The sequence below is a fragment of the Zychaea mexicana genome (assembly GCF_025766255.1).
Source record: "Zychaea mexicana strain RSA 1403 chromosome Unknown BDB00scaffold_60, whole genome shotgun sequence".
In the NCBI taxonomy this organism is placed as follows: domain Eukaryota; kingdom Fungi; phylum Mucoromycota; class Mucoromycetes; order Mucorales; family Lichtheimiaceae; genus Zychaea; species Zychaea mexicana.
The window spans coordinates 205,433-225,752 of NW_026516723.1; the positions used below are offsets into that span (position 1 = coordinate 205,433).

Sequence of the window (20,320 nt, forward strand, 5' to 3'; positions counted from 1 at the left end):
TCGATCTATATTCGTACCATTCGCCGACAAAGAGCCTCTTTTTTAAGAAAACAAATAATAAGGTAAAACCGCTTCTGCCTACATCTAATGGTATGTTGTGCTGACATTCGTGTTAGAGAGGTTATGGAACTACATGCTTGCATACATAGCATATACGTAGATACATATAGAAAAAGCTAATTTTTCAAAAAACATTTACCCTTAACACTGCGTGGTACTCATTTATCAAGGATATGTATCATATACCAAAAAAGAGGCGCAAAAGAAAGTTTGAAGACAATATAAGAGTCGACTTAAACGAGTATTGGTCTTATCAATGATATTTAAAGAAAGAGACGTCAAAATCAGCATATAGACTTTTCAAAAAGCTACATATGAGAGATCTTGGTAGAACACGGGAACGGCTTGGAAACATTTTAGAAGGCAGGAGAGAGCCATCCATTGCCGGGCTTGCTGTCACCAGTAGATGTATGGCTAGGTAAATCACAAGTATAAAGGAGCACTTGTGGAGCAATGTCTACTCTAATCAGCAATCTTACATTGTATAATTGTATCTTTTGGGCTTTATGGAACCTTTCATAAAGTGTTATTGAGTGTCAGCTAGAGTATCCATATGATATGCAACACGTTTGAGGACCATTTCAGGTACCTGCAAGACGCTGAAGATGCATCAACAGGAGAGATTTGAGATGAGATAATAATAATCTAGTTTTTCGAGGCTATCCGCTTTGCTGTCCTACAATGAAGAGAAGAGAAAACAAGCTGCTTGTTTTAGCTCATCTCCTGCTTGTCTGAAAGCCATTAAAAAAACCTGTAGATTTTCAACCATAATACATTAAAATACTTGTTGTTCATTTTGGTCTCATGACTAGAGCTATTGCACATGCTACTTAGGTTTAAAACTTGAAATAAGGCGTGCTGTCAATTGCATTTAAAACTACTCAAATAAAATCGCAAAGACCGTAAACAAACACCATATACACTGACAGAGAACGACCACCATCATCATGATTATACCATTTGTTGCAATATGCACACAGTAATATTCACTTTACCGTAAGGAATATAAAACGGACGTGACATATTTATTGCCGCTTAAATAAGGCTCTTGGTGTTGCAAAAAACAGAAAGTGTTTGAGGAGTATAGTATCAATGTGCAGCTGGCTGTGCAACACGATATTTTGCCATTGCTATCGTTTTTGTTGTCTCCAGTGATCAATATGGTCTTAAATAAAAGCAATACGTATAGGGCTTTAAAAGCGTGGCCACAAATCAAGCTGCAAAGCATACTCTAAGTAGGAGAACTTGAAAGGCTCCTACCTATATGAGTTGTGATACGTGATGGCGCCGATAGTCTTTTTGTATTGTGCTGTATGTACTACAACTAGGTATCATTTACAAGAATTAGTAGCAGTTCAACTCAAGTTGATAGCTGGTAACACTGCATGCATGTGGAACCTAAAAATACGTATCAAGTTTATGAGAGAAAGAACAACTTGAGTAAGTCAAACTTCAAGCTCTTTTTCATATGAATAACGAACCGAACCGAGATACACGGGAAAAAGGATTCCAAGGACAATTTGAAAATAGTGTTTTGGTCCGTGGATTTGATCTTAAACCCTCGATATCATGAGCAGAAAGGCAACATCAAGAGTAAGGAGCGCTCAAACAACCAACTTTACTGTATGCACATTATCAGCGCACTCATGGGTTGTTGTGGTACCTTGCAGTAGTTGGTAGTGTCAATAACTAACACACTTCTGCGTAACAGCAACTTGTTGTTTTTCTTTTCTAGGGATTCCCCTGGATTTCTGGTTGTGCGAAGAATAACATTGCATCAAGAGCTTGGAGGATTGTCGCTTTGCAGTTGGATCTACTGTCTGTGTCTCCTTTGCTCTGGCAGCTGCATGGAATCTCCTTAAATCATGCAGGCTTTTTTTCTTTCGGCCTCCTTAGAATTAAGAGCGCGTGCACACTCTGTCAAGCCCGAGGAAGCACTACGATTGACGCCACCCCACACCTGCCTTTCCTTTCTCTCCTTCTCCACGCTCTTCCGCGTATTAGTCGCTCACATTTCATAGTTGATAAAAAAAACGACAACGCCCATGACAGCTTCGCATTCAAGCGATTCAGGTTCCGTGGGACTCACTAATAGCGTGCTGACTGATCAACTGGTTGTTTCAGGATACCGCTTTACATCAGCAACGACCCCGAGTTTAGCACATGGAGAAAATTGTGACATTGTCCATGGCTACAGGTAAGCAATCCTGCTTAAGATATTGAGCGGTCAATGCAAAACGCTAATTATGGTATTGTTACCATGCAGAATCACGAATAGAAGCGCTGTAGTAGCCAAGGTAACGAACCAGCACTGCAACCACCGATGAACTTTCCGCCGTCGCATGAACAGACTACTTCCGACCACAAAAAGAATAAGTTGCTGATGAGTGCTGTATACTTTGCTAGGCATCAACGGATTCTTTGCGCTTTGAACGAGAGTTTTTCATCATGAAAAAACTCTATCAATATAAAGATGGCCCATCATATATCGGTAAGTTGCTAAAGGTCATTATCTGTTAATAGTGATGCTAGCAATAGTAAATATACACAGGCCACAGCAGAAGCATTGATGTACAAAATCTGCAGTACGACCACTCGAATATATCAACATGCCAAGTGGATTAACGGTAGTCATCTACGCCGACGAGGGCACAAGGTATCTCCAGCAGCAGCAAAACGCCGTCGATGATACATCATCCTCCACTGTCAGCGGTAGTGAGGACTACTCCAGTACGGGAACATCTTCACCTTGGATAAGACAGCGGTCAAGCAAGCCAGAAGTACGACCTTCCTCTACCCCTGCCGGACAGGGATGCTTCGATGAAAGTGGTAGCGAAGGAGGAGGAGCGCCCACCAACAGCAGCAACAACTTGCCGAGCTTTGATCTTTGTACGTTCTTACGATTTGCCATCAAATGCTGCTCCGCTCTCGATTACATCCACAAACACAACTGCACACATGGAGAAATCTCTCTACAAAGCTTCCAGTGGGATGGCACTGACGAAGGTCCCGTAAAACTGTGGAGTTTCGGCTCTGGCTCGAAATCCATGGAGCAATATTTATTAACGTCAGAAGGATGGCGCAAGACAAGCAAAAGCAAAAGACTGATGAGCATGCTCCAGAGCTTGTTGGTGTACATGAGTCCAGAACAGACCGGCCGCACAACCTATACCCCAGATCACCGATCAGACATATACTCTCTTGGTATCGTTTTCTTCATCATCCTTACTTCGCGTAATCCTTTTGATGGCGGTCCGCTGGAAATCCTAAACAGTATCTTGAGTCGCAAAGTCCCTTTGATTCATGAGCTCCAGCTGAACGTTCCTGAAGTTTTATCTAGAATTATCGAGAAAATGACTAATAAGGTTATATATTGTACTTCTGCCTTTTCTTCTCAGGTTTTTCACTAACTTCAATATGTATAGGCTCCTGACGATCGATATACTAGCGCCCACGGTATCCGTACTGATCTTCAAGAATGCTTAAAGCGACTCACAGCATCAGAAGAATCATCATCTTCTGAAGAGGTAGAGAATTATAATATAGTATAGCGGCTACTATCTCTGATCACGATTTCGGTTCCTCACATCCGATGAATTTCAGTCCATACCTGCATTTCCACTAGCTCAATATGATGTTGCATCCGTTTTTACCCTACCCAAATCAATCTATGGTCGACAAGATATCATTTCCGAAATGACTTTTAAAATCGAGCGCTGTGCTGGTTTATATAAACCGATGCGCCTACGCAGTATTAACAGTAATAATCGCACAAAGACATCCAGCACTGGAGTCACGGAGGTCATGCGGGACGTATTGAGTGATGATGTCTCTGACGAGGCAGCTAGTAATGGCGATGGGACGTTCATATCAACAACTTCCCCTAGTCGGTGCAGCAATAGCGGCGTGGAAGGAAGCGACGTTTCTAGCATGACAGGCCGTCTGGCTGGTACTTCCAGAATAACCGCCACTGTTGTGGGCGTGTATGGTCCTGGAGGAATAGGAAAATCGACTCTGCTATCGGCTGTGCAACCAACGGCCCGCAAAAATGGGTATGTATACAGGCTCACTAAATTAGTAGTAATGTGATGACCCTAATGATTACATTCGCATTTAGCTATATTGCTACGTCCAAGTTCGATTCAAGGAACAAAGTTCCGTACAGCGCAGTTCTTAAGTCCTTATCACAAATACTTCAGCAGATTTTATCAGAATCAGAAGATCAAATCAATGCATTTTACGAGCACATCAAGCTATCGCTTGGGGCTCAGTACTCAAATATTGCAATGATTACGGATTATGTTCCTGAACTCAAACCTCTGCTTAATCGCAACGATGATGATTCTCAAATCAATCTTACAGAATCAGTGCAAGTGGACGATATTGAAGCTCGTCGGACACAGTTCCATAACTTGTATGTGGAATTGATTCGAGCCATTACACGCTGGCGTATGACGACGTTGGTAGGTCAACAGCTCAATAATCTCTTTTCTAGTCGGTCTTCAATCAGCTCTATACTTACTTTTGACCTACTAGTTTCTGGATGATCTTCATCAAGCAGGTACATTTCTATTGTAATACTAAGATTATTAACTCTATTATATGCTACTCGTTGTTAATTCTTTACTGTCGTCCCGACAGATGTACCGTCACTTGAAATCCTTGAGTCACTCATGACATCACGTGTCAAGATATTGATGTTCATGTCCTACCGTGATGAAGAAGTTACACCCAAGCTAGCCGAGCTTCTTGAAAATAAAATTGCTGACGTCAGCCTCATTGGTGTGAATCCTATCAGTACTGATGCCCTTATCGACTTTGTATGCGACACACTCCATCGACCACGAGACGTCAAACGAGAGGATGTACTTCCGCTGGTCGAAACAATTTACAAGAAAACACAAGGCAACGCATTCTATATCGCACAGCTATTACGAACACTCGAGCGCAAAAGATATATATACTTTGACTGGGAAAATAACGAGTGGAGTTATGACTTGCAGCAAATTGAGGATGCTGCGATATTTGAACATGGCGACTTTCGATCCGACACACAACTGGATGTCTCGTTTATCGTTGCGAGACTGCGTGAACTACCGCCGGCAAGTCAAGCACTTTTAAAATGGGCCTCTTTCGTTGGCGATACGTTCTCGTGGACGACAGTCAAGAGTTTGATGCTCGATGCTAGCAAAAAGAAAAACGATGATCATCCCTCTTCTGATTCACAAGCAATGGCAACAGACGACGGATCTATTTTCTCGGATTTAAACAGTAGCTGCGGAAGCGGTAGCTGCGGTGGTAGCAGTATTGACAGCCCAACGGGTGACCCTAAATCCACATCATATCAATCATCTTATCTATCGTCACCTGTGACACCATCTGATTACTATCATCGTCGCAAGAACGAGAGCAGCAAGTCTTCTGTTTATTCTGGAAGCAACGATCCCATCAGTGGATTGCAAACAGTATTACAAGAAGGCTACATTATGCCGGTTACCGTGGACGAATTCAAGTGGAGTCACGATCGCATATCGCAGGCGGCTGCCGAGCTGGCAAATCCAAACACACGCAACAAGATACATCTGACTATCGCACAGCACATGATGAAAGGTAAACTTTGTCTCCTTGACAATTTCTTCATATGTGTGACAGGTTTGTTGATTCTGTGTTCTATAAATACATGATAGAGTCCAATGTTGATGCATTTCTGGTTGCCGACCATTTGCTAAAATGTCAGGACCTGATCATGGCGCTTGACGACAGACAACCGTATCGCAAAATACTGATTCTCGCTGGCGATCGGGGTCGCTCCTCTGGTGCGCTCAGTATGGCATATGCGTACTACACGTATGCAATACGTCTGGCTAAACCAGAGTTAGAATGGACGGATGAGGAGTACAAAACAAGTTTGCAACTTTACTGTAACGCTGCCAGCTTAAGTTGGGCGGAGGGCGACCTTGCAACGACCGAGAAGTCACTTAAAATTATATTCGAAAACGCGCGATCTCCTCTTGACCGGCTCCCTGCCTATCGTGTACAATCACGACACTACATGAGCGCTCAGATCCACAGTAAAGCACGACTGGCTCTTTTACAAGCAATGGATGAGCTAGGCAACGAAGTATCAAAAATTGACGATTCCGAAGAAGGACTACAGCGTATATTTGCCCAGACTCAGCAATTGATTGAAGAGTACGGCCATGACAAAATCCTCAGCCTATCGACATGTGACGATACTGTATTAAAAGCGATGATGGATGTCATGAACGAATAGTATGTATACATTGCTTCATAAAAACTAAGCTACTGCTTCTATGTTTATACCGTTCCATCACTGATGTACTTATTAATCTATACTCTGTATGTAGTATTGCTGTGAGCTATTTCAGTGGACAAAAAGGTGAAATGTTATACTGGTCGTGTCGTCTCGTTATTTTGACCATTACCCATGGCCCGACTAGCGTATCTGGCAGTTCATTCGTCTGTGCTGGACTTGGCTTTGCGACTCTTTACAAGAAATATGAATTTTCAGAAGTAACTCACTTCCTACATTGCACAATAGACCAACTTTAAGCAGCAATCATCGGTTAATGTATTATTCATCCCTAGACAATAAGCACGATTGGTATCGCTTTGGCAGAAAAGTACGGAAGCAATCAAGACAAAGGCCGTGCTCACACTCTCTATATGGCGTTTGTGCGTCAATGGAGCCATCATCTCCACGACAACCTGACAAAGCATGTTCGACCTGCTTTACAATATGCAAAGTCTGCTGGTGATCAAATCTATGCCACAGGTTGCCAGGCACACATTGCCATTACCATGTTCTACTGTGGGCACCATGTTGCCGATACTTTGCGTGAAAGCGAGGAGATATTCGAAGATATACATTCTTGGTCGCAGACAAGCGACATGAACAGCTTTGTCATGTGTATCGTACGAGCGTGCAAGGCGCTTCAAGGCCATACCTATGTTGACACACCCAATGTATTTGACGGTGATGACGGATTCAGCGACGAGCACTTTATACTGGAAACTTCCAAACATAGCGATTATCCTGCAGTAGCACTAAACTGGTACGAATCTTACAAAATGATCCCCTTGACAATTTATGGCCATTATGATGCTGCTGTCGAAACTGGCCATCGGTGCTTCGAGACGATGAATGCGCATCCAAATCATCGCCACATCGGACTGAATTTGGGATACTATTCACTTGCATTGATTGAAAAGGCGAGAAACGATCCAGAAAATCGGCAGAAATATGTAGACCAGGTCAACGTGAACCAGGATTTGCTTCATGAATGGGCTGTACATAGCCGCATCAATTATGCCATGTACTGGACGCTTGTCGAAGCAGAGCTAGCCTCGCTTGGTGAAGCGACGGATATCTTGAAAGCTGCTCGGCTCTACGAAGAAGCGATCAGCCAAGCACGAGAAGGGTTATGGTACTTGGAGCTATGTATTATTCATGAATACACGGGCGCGTTCTATCATCGAATTGGCTTTGATAACGTTGCATACGGCTTCATCAAAAAGGTGTTTTTTTTTTGTAATATTTACAGATCCCAAAAAGCTGTTTCCTTCAGCATCTTGGAAACTGATTAGCATTCAATTGTAGGCTACAAGAATGTACATGTCCCATGGCTCTTACGGAAAAGTACGCCATTTAAATAATAAGTTTGCCGATTTGATCAGCTCTCTCGGTGATGAACGAGTGGAACGACACGAAAAGGGAATACAGACTGATCCCATGCCTTTCCATGGTCAGCCTGCCTGGAGCACGTCCGCATCTTCACATGAAAACATTGATAACAACAACAACAATGTCCCAGCAACCATTGAGCCTTACAATAGCGAGTCTATACCGCCAGTAACAACTGAAGAGAGTTTAATGACTTTGGATATAGTAAGTACCCTAACAGATTTATACAGCATCTATAAGCGCCTAAATTACTTGAAAGCATACTCACCACACTGCCATCTAAAATAACCATATAGCTGGATATGGCATCCATATTGAAGTCGTCTAATTTATTAAGCTCCGAGGTGAAGTTTGATAAACTCTTGACCTCCATGCTGAATATAATTCTGGATAACTCGGGAGCAAATTGTGTGGCGATTATTATCAAGGATGACAAGTTCGGTGTATGCGCGTATGGAGAAGAAGGTTCCACAACAACGTACGATCCGCCTCTGCCGCTTTCGGAAAAAGACAAACTTGTGTCGAGTCGTATTGTACATCACACAATCAACACGGGCGAAAGCATCTTTATTTATGATGTAGAAGAAGACTCTCGATTTGCGGTCGGGCCATGGTTTGAAGAGACTGGACGGAAGTCGGTAATCTGTATGCCGATCGTTCACAAGTGTACGATCGTTGGCTGCCTGCTTATTGAAGGTACGATTGGCGTGTTTACCCAGAGACACGTTACCGTGCTAAGTCTCCTGTGTCAGCAAATGGGTATCTCTATCACCAATGCCTTCCTCTTCAAATCCGTGCAGCGTGTGACCATGTCGAATATGAGGTAAGTGTCGCCTTGTTGATTGCCTTATTCACAAACTCGGATATAAACAAACAGAGTGCTTAACATTTTCTGACTATGTGCTTTGATAGAATGATTGAAATGCAAAAGCAAGCGCTTGAAGATGCACGAAAAAGTAAAGAAGCAGCAGACCGGGCTACACGTTTACGAGAAATCTTCTTGGCCAATATGAGCCATGAGATTCGTACACCTTTTGCTGGCTTTTATGGCATGATTTCATTACTAGCCGATACGAAGTACGTGGAGAATACTCACGATTGAGAGTTATTCTTCAAAACAGAAAGCTGATCAGTGATGTATTTATGTACAAAATTAGACTCGATGCAGAGCAACGCGACCTTGTACGGACAGCCAAAGAATCATGTGAAATGCTGCTGCAACTAATTGACGACTTGTTGAATTTTTCGAAATTACAAGCTGGAAAAGTGACACTGGATTTAGCACCTGTCGTGGTAGAAGAGCTTGTAGCGGATGTTATCGAGATGCTCATTGCCATGGCAATACAGAAGCGTATCAATATAACGTACACAATCGCAGATGACGTGCCTGCTGTCGTAATAGCGGATGGTAATCGTCTGAGACAGTAAGTACGTGGGGTTTAACCACCCCCTTTCTGTCATCGATCTGGAGCGATAACAGCTAATGTCAATCATTAGAGTCATTATAAACCTGCTTGGCAATGCAATCAAGTTCACGCATGAAGGCGAAATCATGATTCGCTGCTCTCTGAGACCAGGAGGCATATCAGCAGACAACAAAGTGCCGCTATTGTTCGAGGTAATTGATTCAGGCATCGGTATCAGCAAAGAACAGAGAAAAGCACTCTTTGTTCCCTTTTCCCAGGTCGATGGAAGTACTACGTAGGTTATACATATCGTGATGAGATGTACAAGGGTTTATCTTAGGCTCATGAATTCTTTTTAGACGTAAATATGGCGGTACTGGTCTTGGCTTGTCGATCTGCTTGCAGCTCGTTACTTTAATGTCTGGTAAAATCGATGTATCCAGCGAACCATCCAAAGGGTCACGGTTCTTTTTCACAGTATCTGCAATTCAGACGCAAGAGCAGGCAGTGAGAAAGACGGAGATTCTACATCATCATTTTGGTAGCTTAAAGGGCACACGAGTGCTTGTGGCTGACAAGCACGAGTCAACAGTTACAATGGTGCAAAAGTTGCTGCCAGGCATCATCGTTGATGGTGTTTGCTCGGTCGATGACCTTCATTCACATCAAGCAGCAGACTATCCAATCATTATTGTCGGTTTGTTTTTGACCCACGATCCCAAATTTAAACTATGGGCTACCAGACTTAAAAAATTCCTGGAGCGTGCAAAATGCATCATTGTCATGCATTATCCTACAGGTGCGCTTAGTGATATGCTGATGAGCAATGCAAACGGCAGAAAGCTTTTAGCTGTATCTTCGTCCACACCTTACGATGAAGAGGGAATCATGAAGCAGCAGCAACAGTTGCAGGATCCGGCTACAGACTATGAAGCCGTTTCGACGATATTGCACGCAACCGGCATTGGTCGGGATCACAATAAAGATCATCAAGCCGTCGTACGTATGCCAGTACCGATCCGCCGTAAGAAGCTGGTGAAAGTTATGACAGAGATGCTGGTACAACAACGCGAGCAAGACGGGCGGCATAAAATCCAAGACACAACGTCATCGTCAATAGCAACGCAAAGGAAGAGTTCGGCTAGCCAAGCACGTCCCCCGATGGCTACGCAGATCAGCTCTGAAAGCCAGCGACTCATAGATTCCCTGACGCCAGAGGAGCTTGCACTTTTCAAAACTCAAAACATTCTGGCTGCTGAAGGTAGTCATAAGGAAGCATATAATTTGTGGTCTTCGCTATACTGACTTCTATTAAATTATATGCAATGCATAGATAATCCCGTTGCACGGAAGCTACTCCACAAGCAGCTTAGCCGTTTGGGATTTAATGTCGTATGTGCTGTAGATGGGCTGGAGGCAGTCGAAGCCTGGAAAAAGCACCCACCTGGCTATTTCACACTCTCGATACTGGATCATCATATGCCACAGGTTTGAATACGCTCTCTTTTCCCATGTTTAAAATGTGATATAAAACATTTTAACAGTGTCGGCTAATGAATTTTGATCGTATAATTACATAACAGTGCGATGGTGTAGAAGCGACCAAAAGAATACGCAAGGCCGAAAAGGAACGAAAGCTTGACATACGGCTCCCTATTGTTACGCTGACGGCCGATATCCAGGAATCTGCCAGAGAGCTCTGTATGAATGCTGGGTTCGATGAGTAAGTGATAACAACAATCATTTAGTTTCATTGTGTGCGGACGTTACTGATAATAACAAAAACGTTAAATAATAGATATCTTACAAAGCCAATGAGCCATGTAGTTCTTGTAGCCACGTTGAGGCGGTTCTGCTGCAATGAGCTACATAAGGAAGCGCTATAACGACCTATTTTACCCACTTATAATTTGCTGTTCTATTTATTAAAATGAACATTTGTTCTCCGTCCAAAGTCTCCTTGTTGTTTCTCGTAAACACTCGACCTTCATTGACAGATCAGCACAACATATTTCACACCATGCCAAGCAGAAAAAAGCAAAAAACGACACCTTTGACACCCAACAAAGTCAAAAATACCAGCCATCAAGAAACTAGCAATGATTATGCTAAAGTCATCAGCGAAGCTTCGAGTGCGATCAACCGATTGTTTGAATTAGATTACGTGGAATTACTAGACAAACGTGCCAATGCCAGAGCCATGACAAGCCAATTTGCCTTGGCCATAAAGGATGCGCTTCATATAATAAAATACGCTTCCCGGTCATCACGAGGCTACATTCGAGCAGGCGAAACGTATGCGATGCAAGGCAAACAAGCGGAGGCAGCCGACATTTATTCAAAGGGTCTGGCCAAGGTCAGCAAGAAGGATCCAAACTACGCCAAAATGGTACAAGGCGAAGAAACGGCCCGATTACGCCATGAACAGTGTATCGACATGATTGCACGTATGCCTCTGGAGATAGCATTCAATATATTCGAACGATTGCCAATAATGAGCAAAGGCGCGTGTCTTTGTGTATCGAAAGTCTGGCGCGATCGGTTGATAAAATGTAGAGCAGCGTGGAATTTTTTGACAGCATCAGGTGGGCATGAAGACATGGCCGTTTGTCACTCAGTAGCATCGATCGGCAAACACGTCAAGTCACTCACCCTCGCATGCAAAAACAAAGCGTTACGTTCTCTATACTTAAATCACATGAAAATGGGACACTTTAGCCAGATATCACATCTCACTTTAACCAGTTGAGTGCCCTCCTCAGCTTTACTCTTTTTCCGCACAACGTCTACATATCGAATTAACACACCGAAATCAAATTGTAATATCAGAGGAAATGACGTACACTGTCAATCGTGAACTCACAGGCATTGCTCTATGGCAAATGCGCAGCACATTAACACGACTCGACGTGGATTATTCCGACTGCCAAATCGTCCTCTCGTTATCAGCCATTCTGGTGTCCGCTCCAAACTTGATCTGGTTATACTACAAGATGAATGCACCGTTTCGCAAAGCTGTCGGTGATACGACGGCACTGATCGACCCGCATCCTCTCAAACAACTGCGTCTCGAGACCCAAATCACGCGTGGTGAAGAAATTGCAGCAGCTCTCACCAATTGTCCCCAGCTACGATCATTGACACTATTAAATTGCGAGCCGGCGGTTCTGGACACTGTTGTTACCTGCTGTCCACAGATCGAGTATTTTGGATACAACACAGATGTGCACTATACACAGTTGTCACAGAAAGATGCTGAGCGGCCAGACTCCACTGGGTTGCGCTTGCTTGAAATTGGTACAGCCGTCCACGTCGCACAAGTTTTGCCGTTCTTTACCAGACATAGCGAAACGTTACGGTCCGCGTACTTACGCCTCAACGATCTGACGGAGGAAGAACTCACGTTGTTGGACTCCTGGACGCAACCCACTATGAAAGCACTAAGCATGATTTATTGTCACTTTGGTGAAGGAACCGAAACTGTCATTGCCAGACTGCTCCGCAACTGTCCAGAACTACAGAATGCCTATTTCGACTATCTTGAAGACATAGATGTTATAACGCGCGAGCTGGCAATGGCGGACAACCTCAAGAAACTATACTTTGGAAATGTAGACCGTCCGATGGAGAACGAACTTCAGTATCTTTTTGACAAGCACGTCCTCCTCGGCGCCGAATCGAAATTGACACACTTACGGTTTTTCAACACCACTACTTTGTCGGATGCCGTCATTAATGGATTACGGTGCTTCCAAAAACTTAATACGCTGGAATTGCGTCAGTGTTATGACGTGTCAGATAAGGCTTTGGCAACTGCATTATTGGAACTCACGTCGTTGAAGGAAGTCAAGTTTCACCGGGTAGCTGCAGTTAACGATCAAGTAATTTTATCCTTGGGCTCTGTCGAGACGGTGCGGCTATTATCTTTGACTAGCATTAGCGACGATGCTCTCCGAAAATTAATTGATGATTCGAAACACTTGCAAGTCCTTGAGGTGCGCAATTGCCACAGTACTAAAGACACACTGAAGCTTGCCTGTGACAAAGGTATCGAGGTCGTTGGTCTAACAGATAATTTAAATTCAAAAAGAAACCTAATGACCACGTTGTTCCCACAGTCATAATCATCTTATTTGTATATAAAACAATATATTCTGTATATGTACGTAGTAGCATAATGTCGGGAGAGAATTATAAATATACATTCGTTTCAGGGCAATCATACTATTGACGAGGTGACTAGTGGTAGTAAGGGTGATGGATGGGCGTCTGTAGATGATGGAAGATTAAGAATAGATAGAAGGGTTTAAAGCATTTCTACAAAGTTGGCAGGGAACTAATAAAATGAAACGCGTGAGCATGACATGTGTGTCTGTCAAATTAAGATAAAAGCTTCTTTACTTACAATGCCTGTGCGTGAATTCAAAGTACCGGTCCACCTATGTTATAATTACTATGGTTAATATGTCATCCCAATTGCCCTCGTCTCATGAATTCATAGTATTACCAATCATGTTGCGTGTCGGTCTTTTTCGTAACGGTGATGATATCTCCTTTGCGGAACGGCAGGTCACCATCCTGTTCACCAGCGAAATTGAACACGGCACGAGCACGTGCTTCATTCGAGTTGCGCGCCGGTGGTGTTGGGGTGTTGCCCAGTGAAGGCGAGTCAAAACCACGCGAGCTACCATAACCACCCCCATAAGAGCCACCGCCACCGCCACCTCCATTGCTCTCATACAAGTTGCTACGACTGTAATTCGATGCTTGCTTGTCCACAAAAGTCTCGCCGTAAACTGGTTCGTTGTTGTACATTGTATTTGACCGTCCCAATCCTCCTCCAGCTCCTCGGCCGCCACTGCCTTCACGTCCTCCGCCATAACCGTATCCACTGTCGTTGTTGAAATCATCTCGGCGGCTGTTGTTGTTTCCGCCATTCATGAAAGAGAAACGACCTGTGGTTGCACTTCGACTCAATCCGCTTCCATGACCGTCACCGCCGCTATGGTAATTACCAGCAGAACTATGACTATGGAAACGTGTATCTAGGGCACGATACAATGCATCGGCTTGCGGAGGCGGAGGAATCGTACCGTTCAGCAAATCACGTGTTGATACTTTGCGCCCGTACATTTTTGCGTTTGCATCGAAACGTTCGATAATGACCGAACCCTCCAGGGACACCCCGGCAAAAAGACCACGCGTTCTGCTATACGAATATACGGCTGAGACGCTCTTAAGTGAAGCGGCGCCTGATGCTTCGGCGTTTCGACCAATAGGTCCAGCGGCCACTAATGCGATATGTTGTCAGTTGATACTTAGTAACGACGTTGTTGATATGGCTTTGTGTGTGTTTTCATACAATACCTGAAACGTTGCCGCCCAAAGTAATGCTACCATGATGCATGAACGTCTTAACGGCGGCGGCAGTGTTCAAAACCATGACAAAATCCGTTAACTCAGCACCTGATGAAGATGACAGATATCGGTCAGCATTGCTGTCCTGTTTCTCCGTTCCACTCTATCACAAATAATTCAAGAAAACACGTACCAACTTGACCTCCAAATCCCATACCGCCTGTCATGATAGCTGCAGGTGCAGACCATGCTAAATTGAATTCAATAGAAGGTTGCTGTCAGATAAGTCTCCCATCTGTAATTTCTTGCAGTGTCCCATATCTGGTGAATATAACTCACATCCGTCAGGAAGTCTATCAACAAATATCGACTATTAGTCACTTCAAAACAAAAGAAATAATGATGGGAATATCCTTCTTTTCGTTGCGTTACCTGGAAATCACCAGACCCGAACCAGCTCTACCAGAGAAAAGAAAGCCTGCCTTGAGGACCGTAAAGACTGCGAGACCTTTGGCTTTTGCTAGAATTGAAGGTGGGATAATTTTATCCAACCCCTGTCCCGGATCTAGGTTTGCGTTAGCTCTGACTCCCTTTCTTTTGTTGTCAAGTCCTTTGAACCTTACCAATGAACCCATTCAGAATGCGGGAAGCCTTGCGACATTCCGCTAAAGGTGGTACACTTTAGTGAGCTTATTGTTCCGCAACTTTTCCGTTTATCCCGGGGAAGGGGGAATAGTACACACACGCGTGTGTCGTATGCCAGTTCACTCCTTACATGCAAGACTCGAGGGTAATGGATTGTTAATTTGAAATGACATTTAAGCTCGGTTTTCTAAGAATAGCAGGAGAAGGGAAGAAGAAGAAGAAGAAAAAAAGAATCCAAGACCGAGGGAAAATATAATGCGCGGCTGCCGGATAAAGAAAAGCCAAGAGCTTTTTCCGGGTGCATTCGTTTTTTATTTCCACCATCGAATATTCTCCGCTTAGTCTCTGTATGCTTTGCGGATTCAAGCCGCACAGACCCGCTTTTTCTTTGTTGCTGGTCTTGGCTGACCACTTTATGCTATGGCTGCGCTGTTGACTCGGCAGCACCTACTAGGCGGTAGGTAAATTACTTTAGACACTTAAATGGTAAGGCCGCGCAAGTGCATTTCAACAAAAACATGCCAAGACAGAATTGTTTGCTTCTTTTCATTTACTATTTTCATGGCATTCAGGTACAACAAACACAATGGTCGCACAGCTTTATTAGAGTTTGCTTGCTGTGGTAGACAGGCCAAACAAATGCTCGTTTCGTTGAACAAACTGCATTGCGCGCTAAATTAAAACATAAGAGTCAGCTAATATACACGATGATGTGGGGGCGGCGGGAGATAGATACAGCGATGATGCGCTTGTTACCTCACGACCACCGGCCTTTTCAAACAACTTCTCGAGACGCTGAGCCAGCACCAAGTCGCCACGCACTTTGATACGACGTGCCGTGTATGCCTTTACACCTGTTAAGCTACAAATGCATAGTCATAAATGCCGAGTCCTTCTTATATGTTGATAAGTGGCTTGCCTGCACTATTGGATAGCGTCCTTACCCTCCTGCAACAAAGTTCAGCACATCTCCATCTTCAACTTGCAGCTTGACAACAGGCACTTTTTCCCCGCTAGCCTGTCGTGACGCTTGCTTCAGCTTTGTGATTACCGGCTTGATTCTATTTCCTATTTGTATTTGTATAGCATGTTGTTATTGATAATGGAAACAAACCTCTCTCTTTTTATAACACTGGCAATGTCCCTTTTACCTTGGAATAAAAGGTACCACGTTGCGGCAGGCTTTTTTCGTCTTGTCACGTTGAGGATATACAGTCCGTTCAGGTTTGGCCAAAGAGCAGGGTCGTCCGACAACTGACGTTCCAATTCTGGAAACATCAAGTCAGATATCAGTTGTCGTGGTGGACGAGGAGCCTTTTTCGGTGCTGCTGGGTCGAAAAATGAAGGCATAATAAGTGTTCCCTGAAGAAGACAGAGGAAAAGAGAAGAAGTTCTTGCTTCTCAACCCACACAAAAAAAGGGGGTGATTTTTTCTTCTGCAAAGGACGATAAATTTATGCAGGTTTTCCCGTCCGATTCGCTGAGAAAGCCATGTGCTTTTGTAGGGGCAGGTGTGAGAACCTTACCCAACAAACAATGTACTTTAGCAAATATCCACCAGTGCCAGATAGATATCGGTCGACATAATTGACTTGTTGGCATAGTAGAGTCAACCATCCTCTTTACTCAATAAAAATTTGTTCTTGCCTCCTACATTGAGACCATGACATGATCCTCTACCACAGTGATTTACTTCTACCTCTTTTTATCACTATGATGCATTTTTGTAGCGAAAAGGAGTAGTTATGAATGATACTCGTAAATCAAAGAATATCGACAGAATAGCATCAAGTCCAATCACTTGAATCCTTAATTATTATCAGTAGGTTATAAGTCACAATGTTTTTAAGATGTTTAAGAGTAGATTTTTATGCCTCACAACCTTGTTGAATCCCAAGGATGCTACGCAAAAGTCCACAGTAATGATCATACGATTTTACCACAAAATAAACAAGTGTATTATATAACCTGTTTTATCTCTTTTTAGTCTACAGTATGGGTGCGAAAAATTGTCAAAGGCAAAACAAGCTACTGTGCTTCATTTGTGTGATTTAGCTCACGATTATCGTTTAGTTTATGTAACATGCCATGGTGATAGGATCCGGCATCAGTTAGACTACAACTACACAAGCACTTGTTTGTCCACTTCCATGTGTATGACCTTATTATTGTCATGTGTTTTTCTTCTTTATATCTGCGCAAAGCAACTCAACATATACGTTGCTCTGAAAATTTAGCGCTAACACTACTGCTTACACTTTTTTTTGAAAAATAAAATTTGTTAGTTTAAGAAGAAAAAGGGTAGCACTCTATGCATAAAATATCCATCTACATAAAGTGGGTAGCCAATCAGTCGCCAATAATTATAATATATCAAATAAGGCAATCAGAACGTTCAACGAAACGAAGTCGTGACTTGAGAGGTTTCACAATGATTCCACCATCATAACAGTTGTCCAAGTCCGGATATACAGGCCTTTCCTTTTCATCTAGTGGAGGTACAATGGTCGAAGTTGCAAAGACCCGTACCCAGATATGAAACATTTGCACTTCAGCCTAGCGTTGACGTCAAAAGTATCACCGTTACGAAGCGAATACATGTAAGAAAGAAGTCAGCAAAGCCCACTACCTCTATCATCCTTCACGAAGAAGAGAAGCACCCTTTTCCCCGGCTCCATATATAATTTACCAAGTGCACACCTGGACACATTCGTCTATGATGCCAACAGTGTTCGATAAATAAGGCTATCATTCTTATTTCATCTCGTCATCAGTACTAGTTTCGGTCTGTCACTAACCTTCCCCAACAAAACATGAACTGATCGCGTTTTTCAATACTAGCATTTACTGAGATGTGTAGCTGGTGCGACAGGTCATCCATGAAGCGCTCTGGCATAAATATCTCTGGTTTGTTGTAATTCTCTGCACTGCGAGACATTGTATACGTATTACTCAAAACATTTTTGTTGGAAATATTTGTGGCTACATGTACTGATGAATGCTGACAGTAATATGTGCATTAAGTAAACTTACAATTTTGTGTAGACTCATGTGGGATAACAATGTGTGCAGTCGGCCTGTATCGGATGCACTCCGTTTGTGTGGAAATTAAGGAAGGAAACTCTTCCCGCTCATCGTAAACCGGCAACCGCTGGTGTTTTCTGATAAAAGAGTCAACTTCTTCTTGAGTACGCTTTTGGGTATCAACATGATGACATAAAACTATAAAAGCCCAAGAGATGGTAATAGGCGTAGTATCACCACCAGCGTTTAGCATGTCAGCTACAATTCACAAAAAGTATTTATAGAAAGTAGACTGTCACCAACAGTGATACACATTTTTCCACCGCAGCATTCATCCCGACACTTTTCCGTAAATCCAATTGTGCCTTACACATAGTAACAAGTATATCCTCATATTCAAATTCGTTGGTCTTGTACATCTCTTTGACAAAACATGGTGCATCGCTCTCCAGTGCTTCCTTGATCAGACGTCCCACCAGCGGATCTCTCTTGTCTTTAAATATAATCAGCCATGTCCTTTTCACTACGCATATAAAGATTAAGCATCTTTGTGAACGCCGGTAAAAAGCTGCGGATGTTCTCTTGTGATGCACCCCATTCCATGGTTGTGTCGAGTAGCTCGAGTACGGACTCAAATAAGGGATCGTCGGGCGAGGCAATAGTCCTGCCAAAGCATGTTTGTATGATCACATTGACAGAAGCAAGTCTTAAATCCTTGACAACGTCAACACTTTCACGTTCGACTGTTCGCTTCCGCAAAAGCTCTGAGACTCCTGTTGCCTCTCGCTCAATTGTACTAGCTATGCGTTTGACGCTTTTAGGTGCCAATACTTCTTGCGCTGTTAACATACAAGATACATTGTACATGTTAAAACTCTTCCGTTGCTAAATACTTGTTTTACGTTTTCATTTAATAACACTTACTGATAGCACGACATTTTTTCCAACGCTTATCTGGATTCGTAAATGCCGGTCCTCTATAGTGATTAGCATTAATATGTGTATATAACTGCGGTTACGCTGGTTCAAGATGATATTTTTTACAGCAATAAAAGAATGCCAGCTATCTTTAGTACCGAGAATTCAATGCTTGATACTTGAACAAAAAAATGATTGTACGGGCGTCCAGCAGTAATTGATCCTTTTGAGTCTAAGAATACCGTTGGCAATGTATTTATCACCGATAACTATCCATGATTTGACACCCATGTTTAAACGAAAAATGGGACCTAAAGAAAAGTCCTCTGTCAGGTTATTTATCTGTGCAGGTCTTGTGATGGTCACAATCTCTTCTCCTCTGTTATTTCCAGCCATTATGGTACCGTATTTGGCATGCCACTCATGAAACTTGGGCCCAGATAAACATTTGGACATTTTAAAAAAGTGACCTATATCGTATATATCATTACCGCTAAATTTTTGTTGCCTGGTATTTTAATCATCTGTCAGGCGCGTTTGTTTCTTACCAAAATAAGGCAGACTTCCAGGTAGGCATGGGACTTCCCTCAATCCTCTCGAAATTGATTTCCTGTATGCTCTTCGAGATAGAAAGGTAGAGTATAATTCCCACAGCAGCAACACAGCAGCTGCCGCTGTTGAAGTCAGCGTTACTGATAGATGACGTCTTTTTAATATGGGTATAATAAACTGAATAATAGATGTCGTCTGCATTTGAGGATACGATTAAAATGACTGGAAGAAAAAGAGAGTAGTAAAGAAACAAGAAGAGTATATTAGTGGAGAGACAAAGGAACTAGCTAACTTTTAAAGGCTTGCAAGATAAAGAGTTATACTTTAGAGAAAAGTGCATGCATCGAATCTATAGGCCTGCATATGCATGTGATCATAAGATAGTTTTTCATATAGAAGGAGACGCCTGAAACCCAAAAACCCCCAAGGTGCATTTATATTTGTAGCATGTACACAGAAAACTGCAATGGTCACCTCTCTCCTACTGATATCAATAAAAGATATAGCATTATAGAGTGAAATTCTGCCATCGCTAATAAAAAGTAGCGCGTTACTGATGGTTCTAACATAGATAATACTGCATAACGTAATAGCAGCAAGGAATAACTTGAAATATAGTGTAATATCTATTTTCGTAAACAGATACAAGAGC

At 42.9% G+C, this 20,320-nt stretch overlaps 6 protein-coding genes across 6 annotated transcripts; 2 read left to right on the forward strand and 4 right to left on the reverse strand.

Annotated features, from left to right (window-relative positions):
- Window positions 1-1,712: 1,712 nt before the first annotated feature.
- Window positions 1,713-11,125, forward strand: BDB00DRAFT_833957 (uncharacterized protein). The gene is made up of 21 exons (XM_053124302.1): window positions 1,713-2,257; window positions 2,327-2,357; window positions 2,467-2,551; window positions 2,647-3,425; window positions 3,486-3,587; window positions 3,664-4,112; window positions 4,178-4,523; window positions 4,597-4,621; window positions 4,702-5,670; window positions 5,748-6,333; window positions 6,429-6,594; window positions 6,670-7,599; window positions 7,682-7,969; window positions 8,062-8,588; window positions 8,678-8,842; window positions 8,923-9,189; window positions 9,263-9,466; window positions 9,531-10,432; window positions 10,505-10,659; window positions 10,755-10,894; window positions 10,970-11,125. Exons 1-21 carry the CDS (start codon window positions 2,106-2,108, stop codon window positions 11,055-11,057), a joined length of 7,356 nt encoding a protein of 2,451 aa, XP_052977572.1. The 5' UTR covers window positions 1,713-2,105; the 3' UTR covers window positions 11,058-11,125.
- On the forward strand, window positions 11,126-13,321 carry BDB00DRAFT_833961 (uncharacterized protein). Its single transcript, XM_053124303.1, has 2 exons — window positions 11,126-11,915; window positions 12,001-13,321. Exons 1-2 carry the CDS (start codon window positions 11,192-11,194, stop codon window positions 13,293-13,295), a joined length of 2,019 nt encoding a protein of 672 aa, XP_052977573.1. The 5' UTR covers window positions 11,126-11,191; the 3' UTR covers window positions 13,296-13,321.
- A 165-nt stretch (window positions 13,322-13,486) lies between these two features.
- On the reverse strand, window positions 13,487-15,335 carry BDB00DRAFT_734672 (uncharacterized protein; the record flags this gene model as incomplete). The annotated part of the gene is made up of 10 exons (XM_053118366.1): window positions 13,487-13,507; window positions 13,577-13,610; window positions 13,679-13,937; window positions 14,055-14,462; window positions 14,539-14,637; window positions 14,723-14,779; window positions 14,869-14,882; window positions 14,962-15,094; window positions 15,153-15,194; window positions 15,305-15,335. Coding segments are annotated over 10 exons (1,098 nt in total), but the record flags the coding sequence as incomplete, so codon positions are not given.
- Window positions 15,336-15,777: 442 nt separating this feature from the next.
- BDB00DRAFT_767392 (uncharacterized protein) lies at window positions 15,778-16,524 on the reverse strand (the record flags this gene model as incomplete). Its single annotated transcript, XM_053119667.1, has 4 exons — window positions 15,778-15,846; window positions 15,931-16,036; window positions 16,119-16,235; window positions 16,388-16,524. 4 exons carry the CDS (start codon window positions 16,522-16,524, stop codon window positions 15,778-15,780), a joined length of 429 nt encoding a protein of 142 aa, XP_052977575.1.
- Window positions 16,525-17,498: 974 nt separating this feature from the next.
- Window positions 17,499-18,197, reverse strand: BDB00DRAFT_509887 (uncharacterized protein). The gene is made up of 3 exons (XM_053117657.1): window positions 17,973-18,197; window positions 17,864-17,888; window positions 17,499-17,730 (listed from the first exon to the last, which is right to left on the reverse strand). Exons 1-3 carry the CDS (start codon window positions 18,110-18,112, stop codon window positions 17,548-17,550), a joined length of 348 nt encoding a protein of 115 aa, XP_052977576.1. The 5' UTR covers window positions 18,113-18,197; the 3' UTR covers window positions 17,499-17,547.
- A 496-nt stretch (window positions 18,198-18,693) lies between these two features.
- On the reverse strand, window positions 18,694-19,512 carry BDB00DRAFT_789695 (uncharacterized protein; the record flags this gene model as incomplete). Its single annotated transcript, XM_053120891.1, has 3 exons — window positions 18,694-19,037; window positions 19,123-19,173; window positions 19,359-19,512. The coding sequence occupies 3 exons, from the start codon at window positions 19,510-19,512 to the stop codon at window positions 18,694-18,696; spliced, it is 549 nt and encodes a 182-aa protein (XP_052977577.1).
- Between the last annotated feature and the right edge of the window lie 808 nt (window positions 19,513-20,320).